Raw genomic sequence first — 15,627 nt, 5'->3', positions numbered from 1 at the left:
TTTAAGAATGAATAAACAGATTCATTGTGACATTGGGCTTCGAATAAGATTAAATGATAAAAAAAAAATTGATTTTGAAATGGGCTTAACAGATGAACAGTAATCAAATGTTAGTTTGGGCTCAAGGTTGGAGAAAATGAACAGTAACAGTAAAAAAATATTGAATATGATTTTGATTTTGAGGTTTGATCTAAAAAAATTTATTGGATCATCAATGGGGTTTAAACGAAATAGATCTAACAAGACAAAACGATAAAAAATGAAAAACGTAATGCACGATTTTAAAAAAAATTGTTTAAAATTCGAGTTTTGAGAAAAACCATGATCGTTCATCTTCAATCTCAACATGAATTTTTCGGAATCCATTTTTGAATGTGAGAAACCTTCTTGACGATTCTTTTTCCATTTGCAATACATGAATCGATCATTGAAGATCTTGGTTCTTTTGTTGGAACAAGAAGATCTCTAACGGTTGCTCCAACGACACCCCAACTATCATTTTCACAATAATACGTAGCCAAAATCCAATAATCCTTCTTAGGGTAAAATGACCATTTTACCCATAGTCAAAGTCAACATTCTGGTCAAAGTCAACGGGCTGGGTTGGCTCAACTCGCCGAGTTGACCCATCAACTTGTTGAGTTCTATAAATCAAAAACCTAAAATCGTGATTAAACTCATCGAGTCATCCCCCTGACTCGCAGAGTTCCCTAGTTACTCGTAGTCGTGATAAATCAAGTCAACTTGTCAAGTCCTGCTCAGACGTGTTGAGTTCTACCCTATTCAGAATCGGGGCAAATCGACTTAACTTGTCAAGTTCCTTTATGGACTCGATGAGTTCCTTAGTTTGTTTGGGCCATCTTAATTGTTTAAGCCCCTATTATTCAGATCTGGGCTTCATGCTTTTCATATCCACTGAAAATGTCCTTTTAAGGGTAAAGTTTCTAACTTTACCCGTTAATACCTTTACTTAATGGGTTTAGCTTAAACCCTAACTCTTTTGGACCTAGATCTTGCTCCACAAGCCATCCATACTCCAAGCTAAAGCATACAAACAGAGATCTAAACACTAAACACTACATAGACTCGTAAAGCTTCCACCTTTCTCTCCATGCATAGCCTTTAATTTAGAGCTTAAAAGGCAAAAATGATAACCTATAGCTTGCATGGGGCTTCAATGGCCATAAAGTTTGCACCTTTATCCCATGAAAGCCCTCCATGATTCTAGATCTGATGGTTTATTCACTTGGGACGTCCATATCCCAAGGATCAAGCTCCTTAGACCAAAAACCCAATAAAATGATAAATAAGAGATCTAAGAAGTTACTAAGCAAGTTTGAGACTTGCTTACCAAAAAACGATGAGAATGATGTGGAGTCTATGGATCTACAATCTTCTTCTTGAATGCCCAAGCTTCTCCTTCCTTCAAAAGCTTCAAAATACACAAAGTTTCACTTACAAATGGCTCATAAGCTCACACATGCATTAGGGTTTCTGAATCTAGGGTTTAGGGTTTTGGAGGTTGGAAATGGGACCAACAAGTGGCGATTAGGATGCTTAAATAGGGTGCATAACCCCGAAATTAGGGTTTCATTCTGGCAACCCTACTCCATGCATGGCCCTTTGGAGCTTAAAAGGCCAAAATGATAACCTATAGCTTACATGGGGCTTCAATGGCCATAAAGTTTGCACCTTTATCCCATGAAAGCCCTTCATGATTCTAGATCTGATGGTTTACTCACTTGGGACGTCCATACCCCAAAGATCAAGCTCCTTGGACAAAAAACCCAATAAAATGATAAATAAGAGATCTAAGAATTTAGTAAGCAAATTTGAGACTTGCTTACCAGAAAACGATGAGAATGATGTGGAGTCTCTAGATCTACAATCTTTTTCTTGAATCCCCAAGCCTATCCTTCCTTCATAAGCTTCAAAACACACAAATTTTCACTCACAAATGGCTCACAAATGCATTAGGGTTTCTGAATCTCGGGTTTGGGGACTTAGAGGCTGGAAATAAGACTAGCAAGTGGGGATTAGGATGCTTAAATAGGGTGCATAACCCTGAAATTTGGGTTTCATTCTGGCAGCCATACTCCTCGAGTTGAGTCCGTCAACTCGTCGAGTAGACTTTAAGTTCCGCGTCCAAATTCCATTCCTACTTGATGATTTTGGGGCCTCCAAATCGTCGAGTTTCTGTACAAAAATAAATAAATTGATTTAAAATACATATCAGGAACTTGTCGTTAATATATATATATATATATATATATATATATATATATATATATATATATATATATATATATATATATATCGGGTACCCATCGGGGTCGGTTTCGGGTACGAGTATGAGTCCTCGACAGGTAGAACCATCCCATCCATGATTTTTGCATTTGGGTAATACCCATCCTCGTCCCCGTCTCTGGTTAAATCGAGGATTTACCCGGTCAACTCGGGTTAGGGTTTCGAGTACCCATCGGGTACAGTTTTTTTTTTGCCATCTCTGTGTGTGTGTGTGAGAGAGAGAGAGAGACAGAGAGAGAGAGAGGGAGAAAGAGACAGACAGAGAGAGAGGGAGAGAGAGAGAGAGACACACACACACACAGAGAGAGAGAGAGAGAGAAAGGACCCTATCATTTTTTAATTATTAAAACGAACAAATAATTATTAAAATTAAAAAAAATGAATTTAAAAATAAAAAAAATACCCAAGGACATTAAAGTTATTTCAGTTACCGACGCATCAAATCCGCAATGAAACAAGCTCAAAAGATAAATCCAAAAAATTCGAAGTTTGAAATAAACCTTAAAAAAATACATACTATAGAAACTATTTTTGCAATATTGTCTTTTATAGATTAAAAAGTGATTTTTTTGATGTATCTTATGTTAAAAAGTCGAGTGTTACGTATTTATAAATATTTTTAAAATTAATAACTTAATATATGTGAATAACCTTTTCATCATCATAAATAATAACTGTAGTAAACTTGTCAAATTCAATCTTGTTTTTTGTAAGGAACAGTCATTTACACGAACTTTTGGAAACACATGAACATGATCTCATAGAGATCTTGTCTATCTCACTTTTCCAAAAGGAGTCCATTGTATGGGGTCCTTTAAATGCAATGTGCAAACCATTGTTAGATTGTTGAATAAGTGTGTATTTGATGACCTCTTAGATTTATATAGAAATCAAATTGTTATTTGTTTATATGTTTTATAATCAGATTTGATATATCAAACATCTATAATATATATATATATATATATAAAAATAAAGAAAACACAATCAATTATACTTCTATATACAGAAAAACGTTATATTATTTTTATGTTTATAAACTTTTTATGTTATTATTTACATTTCAAATAGAACCAAATTGCAAATTTTTAAGAGAAATGATCAATTAAAAATATGATATGAGATACATATTCTTTATATTTGATGATATATGAAAACATGTCAAAACCTACATCTATTTTGATTATTTTTGCTTGATTGTGTTATGTATATGAAACTATAGGGTTTATTTTTTTCCTCCTTAACTAATCGTGTTTATTCCAGGGAACATCAATATCATATTAAAAAACAAAAAACCGTAAGAAACATCATATTATTAGTCGATGATTTTTCTACATAACTCATATTTTGGTTTTTTTTCGAATGGTAATTATATAACAGGTTTTTCTAAACATAAAAATAATATATGAGTTTTCTGCATATAAATATATAATTGGTTAAGTTTTTTTGCATATATCCCTAATAATAAAAATAATTGATAACCAAACATGAGTGACCAATATTAAAAATATAATATTCTCATGCTCAACGATGTTTTTATAACCTTTTTAAGCATAGGTTTTAAAAATATTAAAGGACACCAAATGATAATCTAAAGAACTTTTATCCAAAAATTTGAGCAACTTCCAAGGATCAATAACTATAGTTAAACTAGTTGTAACAAAATGGTTGAAGTTGTAATTCAATATTTGGATTATACATTTTCTACATGATCATCTTATCATATGATTTTAACAATTTGTAGGTTATGAGTTTTTGGTGCTCAAGTAAAAAGGTTTTTTTTTTTTTTTTTTTTTTTTTTTTTTTTTTTTAAATAATTATTTTATTCTTTTTTTTTTTTTCTAATTTTTTAAAAATTTTAAAATTTAACTTTCAGTTATTTATTTATTTATTTATGGATTTGGATTATTTAATTAAAACAAGATTTTTATGCTAAATATAAAATTAATTCTAATATATAAAAGTGTCCGCTTTTATTATTTTATCTATCGATAATTTAAGAAGAATTTGCAAAACATTAATATAACCAATTATAAGATTATTAAAACCACATGACGAAAACAAAAAAGTAAAGATCAAATGTAAGTTGTTAAATATTATGCGAATGTAAAACTTATTGTGAAATGTGAACCAATAAATTTAAGGGCATGATGGTAATTTAACTAATTAAATTAATTAATTTTTAATTATTCATTTAAAATTCGGATTTTGACTAAGTTGTCTAAAATTTAGTTAATCTTTTAAAATAAGTTATATATTCACACAATAAATGTTATTTATATTTGAATAAAACCCACATAACAAAAACACATCCCAACACTATTTTTCGAAACTCTAAGGCTTTTTGGTTCGCTATTCAAACAAATGTCTTTGTGGGACCAATCAGAGATATTAAAAAAGGATTATTGTTTGATTTCATTTTAAATTTCTTCAAATAGGCTTGCTAGTTGCTTCTTCAAAGTGAATTGCATATTGATAAAAAAAAAAATAAGGGGTTCCGATTTCAAGCAATGGTGCACCATCTTTGGACAGTCACAACCTATGATATTTACAACACTTTGTTACTATGTTAATCGAAAACTGATAAGCAATTGGAGCAAAAGAGTTAAGGATTTGGGGAAATTTGTTTGGATTTTGAATTGGTTTTGTTGATTTCATGTTGTGCTTGTTTAATGCCAGGAAATATAGGGGAAACCGGATGTTCGAAAGTAAATTCTATCATTTGTATTAGACCTAACCCGCTTCAAAATTTGTTCCATTTACAAACGATTAATTCGGTGTGCCCATGCTCATCTGACCTCTTACTTGATTGTATTGTTAGGGTTTAAGCACTTTAACGACGATCTCACACATAATAATAATGTAAACAAAAAAAAAGAACACAATCAATGTATGTGGTTCACATGATCAACATGATCAACTACGTCTACTACGAACACAAGAGATAGTTTTTACTGATTTTTGTTGAATGGCTTACGTACATTAGGTTACATGAATTCAAAGAATATAAATACTAGTGACTTGACCTAAAACTCAATCTCATTGATTGGTCTGGTTAATTGCTATAGAGTCAAAAGGTGAATCAGGCTTCATAACTCAACATGTATATAAGTCGAAAACATAGGAAATAGTAGAAGTAATGCGAATTAACGAAAGTATTGGTATCTCTTTTACAATCTGCTTATTTTGAAGAATACATGGTCTCTAAATTGCTTTTATTTATTTATTTATTTATTTAAAAGATTAGAGAAAAGACAAAAAACCAAATCCTTCATGTGTTAGTATGCCAAGGCAGTGAAATAGCCGATTGTTTTGATTGGTGTGGAAAAAGTTGTTGCTCTTTTTATGGATTTGAAAGGATTTATCTTGAACTTAAGAATGAAAATCTTTCTGGTCAATGGAATAAAGCTACATAAAAGGATTTATATTGTCACCTTTTTTTATGTACCTTTGATTTCTTGGAATGTTTAATTATTGATTTGCAATTTAATTTTAGCTTTTTTTTCTCTTTTTATTTATTGATAAGATAATTCACCATTCCGTGCAATACTTGTTTTTAGTTTATGTGGTTTCTAACTTCTATCAATTATGGATTATAGTCATTTAGAGACTGACTAAACAACATGTTTTCATTAATAGACAGATTCATTCAGTCATCTTAATCATTCAGAGGTTCGAAAACAACCCCACATTCTCTTATTAACTCATTATATATCTTATTCTATTACACCAAATAACCACTTTCAAAAAGCAATTTGGGCGTTAGATAATCAAATTCTCAAAATCCAATTATTTTAGCTATCATAAAAAAAGTCAAGCATTTGTCAACCTTGCAAACTTTACTATTCCAAATGTAATTAATTATAATGGAAACTGTTTATTCTGAAGCATAATTAAATTTGTCAAACATCAAAAAACTTCATTATTACGATTTAATGTCACAATAGATAGATTTGCATACATCCAAACACCTTCCTAATAATCAACAAAATGAGACAAAATTCCTAATAAAAATATCTACATGACTCTTAAATCAAATTAGCACCACCATCATAATCACCATCACCATCATATTTAGTTTTCCAAATTAAGTTGTGTCACGAATTTTGTAACACTAAGGGGCAGTTTGAAAGTTAATGATTGAGTCAGATCTGATTGAGTCAGTTAATTATGTTATCAAACAGTCTGAATCTGATTGAGTCAAACCCAAACTCTTACCAGACCTGGAAGAGGCATATCAAACAGCCCACATTGCAGTTAAATGGGTTACAAGTAGTCCCCAAATGTTAGTTAAGAGTAAATCAATTAAGTTTAAGAATTTCAAGCTTGATTAATCAGCCAAACAAATGTCATTGTGGAAACTTATGTGATGTGATCTATTATAAATGCTAGTCAAATTTCAAAGTTAGGTCTTCAATCAAAATCACAAGCCCTAATGGCTTGATGTCAATTGCATATGATTTGATCATCCCATCTGTTAAAATTCAAAGAGAAACCTAAAATTCCCAAGCTTTTTATCGGAATTGACTTCATATTTAAATTCAATTGAGATATTACAACATTGTATCAAACTTTTATCTGTAAAGAAATTAACTTCCATCAAATTTCAACATATTATTTAGGGAGGGATGAAATTATACGATAGATGAGAAAGATGAAGCATCAAATCGGAATTCATAAATAATTTCAAACAGATTTCATCATCACAGTACATATCGAGTTCACTATCATGTAAATTTGCCTTTTTATAATACGCAGATGAACAAATTAAAAAAAGGGGAACGACACGAATTCAATGTCAAAAAGAGATGACAACATGATAATGATGATTATAAGAAATAAACAAAGAGATACACGAAACACGTACGCGATCGATCTATTGAAATCACCATCGAAATGAAGCGATGCGATGAAACAATCAAACAGTCTTGACGATTGTGGAACTGGAATCGGTTTGATCTGAAGGAGTAGGGTTTGGATTTAGAGGTAGGCGAGGATCGTCGTCGTCGGGATCATAATCCGGATTCAGAGTACGATCAATGGCTTCACGGCCTTGATCGAGGCAAGGTTTGCAGGCGATTTCGATGGTGATCCAGCTTAATGCCAAACCTACTATGGCTATCAGTGATGCCGTCAATGCCCCCATTGATGTATCTCCTCTCGTTTCTCTCGAGTTCCCTTTTCTACTTCTTCAGTTGAACAAGTGAAAAATAAGTGCAAAACAAATCTTGATTTGTTGGACCAGAATTAGAGTAAATTTACACGGTTAAAAAGGGATCATTAAAGTCTTAATGTCAAAAAATAATAAATAGTAAATTACAATCTATATGGATTGATCCAATTTGTGCATTATGTTTTTCATTCATACCGTTTCTGGTTAGCTTTAAATTTATATGTTTAAATCTGACAATGAGATACATGATAAGGGTATTTTTATTACAATCTATTGATCCAATTTGTGCATTATGTTTTTCATTCATACCGTTTCTGGTTAGCTTTAAATTTATATGTTTAAATCTGACAATGAGATACATGATAAGGGTATTTTTATGAGTTTGTGTTTCGTGTTGACATAAATTTTAAATTCTTATTTCGTGTCTAACATTGTCAGACACAAATTTATCTGTCTAAACACGTATAAAACATAAATTAAATTTGTGTGAACGTAATGCGTATATACACGTATAGTCATGTGGCACATGATAAGTATAAACACGAATTAAATGCATGTTTTTTTTTGTAGACAATGTATGTATAAATTCGTATAAATCCATGTTTTTGTGTAACATGGTTAAAAATGTGTCGTCCCATGTCACATGTAACACAGATTAATTACGTGTTATGTTTGATATCCAAAACATATTTTACTATTCATGTCGTGTTGGTGTTTTACAAACACATGTCTGACATATATAATGTTACATCCCGAAAATCAAGACATACAAAATTTTGTTTTTAGATTAATAAATCGTTAATATAGATTGTTTTCATAAAACCAGAGTAACTAATATTTATCAAAACATCATTAAACCAGAGTAATTCACAGAATGCGGAAACATGTGGTGTGTGCTCTGCAATCATCTCCAGCTCTTCTATTTGAAAACCAGAGTACTTGAAACATAAACTGAAAACTGTAAGCACAAAACTTAGCGAGTTCCCCAAAATACCATACCACATACAACCACATATTATCATGCATATACATATAGTTGTCATGGGCTCCCTCATGGTCTTTATCTATTATGTCCTGGGCTCCCCCATGGTCTTTACCTGGAATGTCATGAGCTTCCCCCCTATGGTATGACATCCAATTGCCACGAGCTCCCCTCAGGGTCTTCCATGCAAGTATTACGGAGACAACTAGCATACCACATAACATGTAATGGGCCAACATTGATGCTTTCGACCCATGGATATAATGAGGGGACTCACCTCGCACTGTTGAATCATACAAAAACACCCTTGGCTGCTGGTTGACAGATCCTCGTACTATCAATAACAAAACAACACCCAATTAAAATTTAGGTTCTAACCCCTAACCACAACTCCCTACCTCGGGTAAAAAAACCATTTTACCCCTAACCTAGCCTTGTCCACATCTAAGACCTAGCCTTACAATATGAAAGGCTCAAAGGCCAATAAATCAACCAATGGCCCAATTTTCAAAATTGGGCTTAAACCCCTCACATGGGCCTTACCTTAATGCCCAACCATTCTTTCTAGTCCAAAACACTTTGTATTCCGATGCCCCATTAATAACCCAAACACTCAAACCCAAACTACCAAAAATCACTCGTGGCCCAAACCATGGCCCAATTTTCCAAAATCCCCATGGGAATTTGTCAAAACCATAATCACTAGACAGGGTTAGTGACAAATCCAAACTCTTATGGATTGAACTTGTGCAGTCTTAACTTCTTGCCATCTGGCAGCACAAGGGCCTTCCGTTGCTTCCAAGTTGTTATGCAACCAATTAAGAACTCTCAGAACTCATATGCAAAGCCAACTTTAACTGGAATGGGCACAAAAATAGGAATATGTCAACACGATAGGTTATAAACCTCAAGTCATGTGCTAGTGATAAACTATAGGTTTTTCTTCTTGATTAGATCTAGAAGCTTTTCAGGATCTTTAAGACTCCCACTGTCCTCATGACATATAAGACTCACTTGCCCAATATTCAATAAATAGTGCGGATTCTTTACCAAGACAAACACTTCACACAATTGGCCTTAGTTGGTCTTTGTTTTATACAAAACATCACAAGCTACCAATTTTAAATGTACAAGAGTAGGACACATTTTACTCTTACATTTGACAAGTGTTATAAACCTTTCTTTAAGATATGTCACTCAAGTTACAATCTTGGACTATGACTCTAAGATTTGTTTTTGGAACGAAGTATGACTCATCTTCTTGATTTAACAACCACTTCAACAATTCATGATTCCTCTTCTTAGCCATAAGAATGCACTAAGATGTCCTTAGAGAACCAATTGTGATATGGTTTCTTAATAATTAAGATGATCACAAACATGATACTAAAGTACTCTCCCATCTTTTTCAGATTTAAGAAACTTTTATCTTTCTACCTAATTTTATTCTTCTCATTCGTCCTGCAATACATCGAAACTTTTCCAATGTTTCAGAATTATACTTAAAGTGGTAAGTATAACCATAGTAAATCATGATGAATAGTCTTATCGATCTTTTGTGGTGGACCTTGACCAGTGCACAAGAATGTGTACTCGATCCCTTAGTCCTTCACTTGACTCACATATACATGTAAACAAGGAATTAGTCTTAATTTTCAAAAGATGAAAATTCTCATTCATCATACTATACAACTTGCATGATTCCAAGTTTCGGTCCAATTGAAACTTGGTTGATGAGAATATTCTTTATTTGGTAAATTTAGAAACTACCATAAATGAAAGAATCAAATTCATATTTCCATTATTGCTAGAAATATACAAACATCAATTTTCCATAAAATGCCATTGCAAGTAGATATAATAAAATAAAACAAAATTTTATTTATTTATAAATGCGGAAGGAACTTTTCTTACAATGCAACTTTAAATGAAAACTATGCTATTACATATTTTCAAGCAATCTATCATAACTCCTAAGTAGTAGCCCAATAATCTGATCTTCGAACCACACGATTGAAATCCATCTTCGCGATCAGATTCAACATACTCTTTCTCTAAGTTCCCTTCCCTTTGCTTGATCCTGCCATACATCAAAAATGTATTAAGAATATTCAAATAGGAACTTAAGAGAGTTATATAGTGGACTTACGTGAAGCAGAGTCAAGTTTTTGACTAGACCTTAACCTAGATCTTTCAGGTAGTTAAGGCAGCTTTGCAACCAATGCCCATTCCTTTGGCAACAGAAACATATGGACCCTTTGGGAATGGTGCACTGGACTATCTCATACCTGCCTTTCTCTTTACCATTTGGTCAACCAAGTTGACTATGGCCGATCCCTTTCCATTGGGAATAGAAAGCTTTTCTGGATATCTAATATTACCAATTGTCAATGTCTATTGAAGTCTGGGAAGTTGATCTTCTAATCAAATTTTCTTATCAGAGCTCCAAATCATTGCTGATTCAGTAGCACAAAACAAATAGATAAGATAATTAAGGGTCATGTCATAGTCTTTTACATAGTAGTTCATAAAGAAACTCACTATGTGACTTAGAAAGTGATTGAACAACCAACTTTCTCAAGACTTTGACACCCAACTCTCCCGGCTTGTCAATATGTGACTTCATCTCCAAGATGTGATCACACATAGACATTTCTTGCCAATAGGAATTGAGTGACCTTGAACTTGTAGGATAGGGAGGATAATTGGAGGAGGTGGAGGAATTGAAGTATGATTTCCATGATCATCATCTCCATTAGGAAGGCTTATTCCAAGAGTTTTGGGAAGATCATAATTGTCTGAACCAGACATCTTTTGGGAGATATTCAAGATAGTTGATTTAAAGTCCTTAATATAACACCCAATATGAAATATTAAGCGTAGGACACAACAAAATATTTTATAACTTGGAAGAGGGATACCGTAATCCAAGCTATAAAATATTTGAAGGTAGGTGAATGACGATTCACCAATTTCCACCATGAAAAATGAAATAATTATTTGGTTTTAATTGGTTTTGAAACTCCTAGATTCTTTGAGATTCATTGAACTTTTCAATGGCATGTTTCAATCTCGAATGTGCCCTTCAGATTTTATGACTGGAATGCCGATGATCACAAAACAAGGTGTGAAGTAACCATGCAAATTACTTGGTACCCTTAATGTTTACCCTTCAATCGATGTGTCGGTTAAGCACACACGCTCCACTAATACTATGATAAACATTAAGTTACCATTTTCATACCTTGTTAAATCAAGCTAGTGTGCCGGTTAACCACACGCGATCCAATAACCGAATTAAGCAAAGTGCAAAGTGTAATTTCATGGGTTAGCACCTTATTCACATTTTCCTAAAGTAACTAAGATTGGGAATTTATAAAAACATTTAGTTACTTTATATTTATCATTAATACTTTTAATGAAGATTTAAAGTCCTTATCTTACCCGTTCGGCTAACAACCCTCCACTGATCAAGGAAGCGGTGGGTGAGAGTGGATACCCATTAAGCTGCCATTTTATAAGCAACAACCTTATACCCCCTTATAGACTGGCTTCGTGAATGAAGCCTACTAATGGTAAAACGACTTTTTCTAATACATATATAATTATTATTAAATCTATAATATTATAAAGTATAAGGGTTGAATTTTAACTTTTAAAATTATAGGGGTTTGAACTAAAGTTTTTAAGGTGACTTTACATGTTCCAAAACTTGTGGGCAAGTTTTGCAACTTTGAAAAATTTTCATTTTTCATAAATTATGAGTTAAATGGTTTATTAAAATGAGAGACTTTTCATTTTATGTAACCTATGTGTTTCTTTAATGGACTTTAAAGGGATGACTTTTGGTAATCCATAACTTGAGGACAAATTATGGATTCCATTAAAACACATAATGATCAAGAATTAAACTAACAAACAAGTTACAAATAATTCCTATGATCTTCTAAACTCATAAGTTCATGAACTTTCATATCAACAATTTCAAGAATCATAAATAAACCATACAAAGCTTGAAATTTTGATAATAACCATTTATTTGGATGAGAATAAACATTACCATAACATCAAAATCAATTTTTACGAACAAAAACACTTTGCGGTAATGATTCTAATCCAAAACAGGCCAAAAACTAAATTTTTTTCTCCCTTTTCTTTCCCTGAATAGTCACCACCTCGTGGTATAATTTACCACCTTGTGGTAGACTGACAGATTCCAAAAAAATGAATTTTTTATCAAATAGCATCAAGTATCAAGAAAACAAACCTAGGCTCTGATACCACTAAAGGGTTTTGAGCATTCTAACACTCCTGAGGTGTACATATAACCTTAGAAACCTTGGATCTATGTATTACTATGATACATGCAAAATTGTTTTTCCAAGGTTCTTAACCTATCTAGCATAGCATGAGGAACTTTTAAACATAAATACTAGAAGAAGAACATACCTTGTTGTAGTTTGGATTCATTGAGAACCTTATGAGCCTAGCACCTCAAGTGTGATGCCTCAAATGTCTCACACAACACTACAACACTTGGAATAACCTTGAAAGAAGAACACTTAACCTCAAAATTGGCTAGCCCTCTATCTTATACAAGTAGTTCCGATTTTGCTTGCATAGGGATCTTTTTATAGTTGTGGCACAAGAAGGGTTACACCATGTAAACCCTAATTGTCATGGCTTTTCATATTCCATGATCCATGGGTTTGTAATCTCCATGGATTATCCATGGAGCACCTTATGGGTTTTAGCCTAATCCATACAAACCATGGATCATTAGCCCACTATATAATAATAGATTATTTACATAATCAACCCCATATATTTAATTAGTCTCTTTTTGATCACTTAATTAATTTCAAATCAATTCTTTGATCAATACTAATTAAATAATATAATTAATATATTAGAACTTATAATATATTAATAATCCTTAAGTGTCCTTTCTCTCATTTTGTCTATCCAAGTGTTGCAATGCCATGAAACCCAAATAGACCATGCTAACCGGGTCAAGTACATTCCAGGAATAGTCATGAACTTAGACACCGAATCCAACATACCATGCATAGATGATTGATCAAATACGGAAATTTAATGACCTACGCTGAGTGTAGAGTGAGTTACAATGAGTGTAGGTGCACAACACAAAAATCATTATTTCGGGGTTGTGAGCCATATTTAAAGGCTCTATCTCCTTGAGGTCCTCTCCATGTTCAACCTTTGCCCCCTTAGCCAGTCATCTCGAAACCCTAGCTACCTTGTGAGAGATTTAAGGCCTAAGAGTGTTCTTGTAAGCATCTTTGAAGGGGAAGTTCATTAGAGAAACATTTAGGAGTTTCAAGCTTTGTGAATCCAAACTTTGCACCTTATAATCCACCTCCAGAAGGTATAAAGTTCCCATATTGCTTTTCTTTCATGCTAGATCTAGTTTGTTTGTGGATTTATATGATTTTTATCCCATAATCTTGGTCTTTAAGAGTATGAGTTACTCTAAAACATTAGAATGTCATTTGTAGATGTCTTTGGGGTTGTTGAATCATAAAAATGAGAACTTGATCACTCTTATCTATCCATGCATGAGTTATTGAGAAAACGTTGGTATTAAGGACTAGGGTTTGGTCTTATGCTCTTTTTATCATGCAAATAGGTAAAGTTAGAGACTTTACCCATTAAGACATTCTTTGGGTTCAAATATGAGATATGGATGGTTGGTCCTTATGTATTAAAAGCTTAATAGGAAGTTGGTGAACCAAAAAAGCTACGCTAAGCATAGCCTTCTCTATGCTTAGTGTAACATGGTTTTTCATGTTTTCCACCTGAAGCTCTACACTGAGCATAGAGCAGTGCGTTATGCTGGGCATAGCATCAGGAGGTTAACTTTTGACTAGTTTGACTTTTGGTCAACTATTTTGGGTTTAGTCTTGAAAGGGAAAAATGATATTTTACCCCAAGGAGGATTAACTACAAGTTAAGACTCTTTGAGTGGTGATTATGACCTTAATTGTCAATTAGGGTTTAATTTTGGATATGTTTAGTGTTAGGAGTTCTGGTATCATCAGCTTAGTTGTGAGATTGTTTTGTATGTAGATTGAGGTGAGTCTTCTCACTATATTGGGTAGGATTCTAGTTGTCTTTGTGACTCTTGCATTGGTTTGTTGGGCTGGTCCCATTTTGTATGATAGGTTGGGCCTGTTTTGTATGTTGGATGAGGCCTGTTTGTATGATGGGCAGGGTCCTTTGCTATGTATGGTTATGTGGTATTTTGGGAAAATAATAAGATTTATGTTTATAGTTTTGTGGTTTAACATTTTTAGGTACTTCTAGTTGCAAAGGGAAGAGCCCGACTTGACTACAGAACACCCCCCTGTAACATCCTGTTTCCCGTCATTTCATATATCAGGGTCGTGGGCCAGAATTTGATTCTGTAAAGGCTTTGGGCCTTAAGGAGGTAACATTTAGACCTTTTGGAAGGAGACAATGATGGTTATGAGATCTAAACCTTTGAATTGTTTTTTTGGGCCGAAAGGTAGAACGAGAAATGACATAGGCTGGGTTCTTGCATGAAATATGGATTTTTATTTGCGAAGTGTTTAGTCCAAGATATTTAGATAATATTGTAAAGCTCTTTAATACCTTTCTGTGGATATACAGAACCTTGAAAATGGAGTTGGAAACTGTAACATCCCCCTATGGCACGTATCACAATATTGTTCGTATCGGGCTCCCGGCACGAAAACTTTCCAATGGGTCACCCATCCTTGGATTGGTCTCGACCGGGCATGCTTAACTGTAGAGTTCTTATGGGATCTGTTGTCGTCATGACTTTAAAATGTGTTGTGACAAGGAAGGTATCCACACCCGTTATGAGGAAATGCTTCGTTCTCCTTCCAAGCCGATGTGGGATCAGGTGCAACCCACCTTCACCCCCTATTATAGGGTTCGACGTCCCCATCGAACACATCAGCTCATGCCCCAGCTCTGATACCATTTTTAACATCCCTTTATTGCACGTATCACAATATTGTCCACTTTGGGATCCCGACACAAAAAATTCCCAGGGGGTGACCCATCCTTGCATTGCTCTCGCTCGGGCACACTTAACTGTAGAGTTCTTATGGGATCTGCTGCCCTCATGACTTGAAAACACATTGTGAAAAGGAAG

General features: G+C 33.5%; 1 protein-coding gene across 1 annotated transcript; it reads right to left on the bottom strand.

Moving 5' to 3' along the window:
- Window positions 1-6,962: 6,962 nt before the first annotated feature.
- On the bottom strand, window positions 6,963-7,569 carry LOC145005447 (uncharacterized). The gene has a single exon (XM_078964530.1). The coding sequence runs from the start codon at window positions 7,451-7,453 to the stop codon at window positions 7,226-7,228; it is 228 nt and encodes a 75-aa protein (XP_078820656.1). The 5' UTR covers window positions 7,454-7,569; the 3' UTR covers window positions 6,963-7,225.
- Window positions 7,570-15,627: the final 8,058 nt, after the last annotated feature.

Source organism: Lactuca saligna, chromosome 7 (assembly GCF_052625555.1).
Source record: "Lactuca saligna cultivar CGN05327 chromosome 7, ASM5262555v1, whole genome shotgun sequence".
Classification (NCBI taxonomy): domain Eukaryota; kingdom Viridiplantae; phylum Streptophyta; class Magnoliopsida; order Asterales; family Asteraceae; genus Lactuca; species Lactuca saligna.
This window is presented reverse-complemented; position numbering and strand designations above follow the sequence as displayed.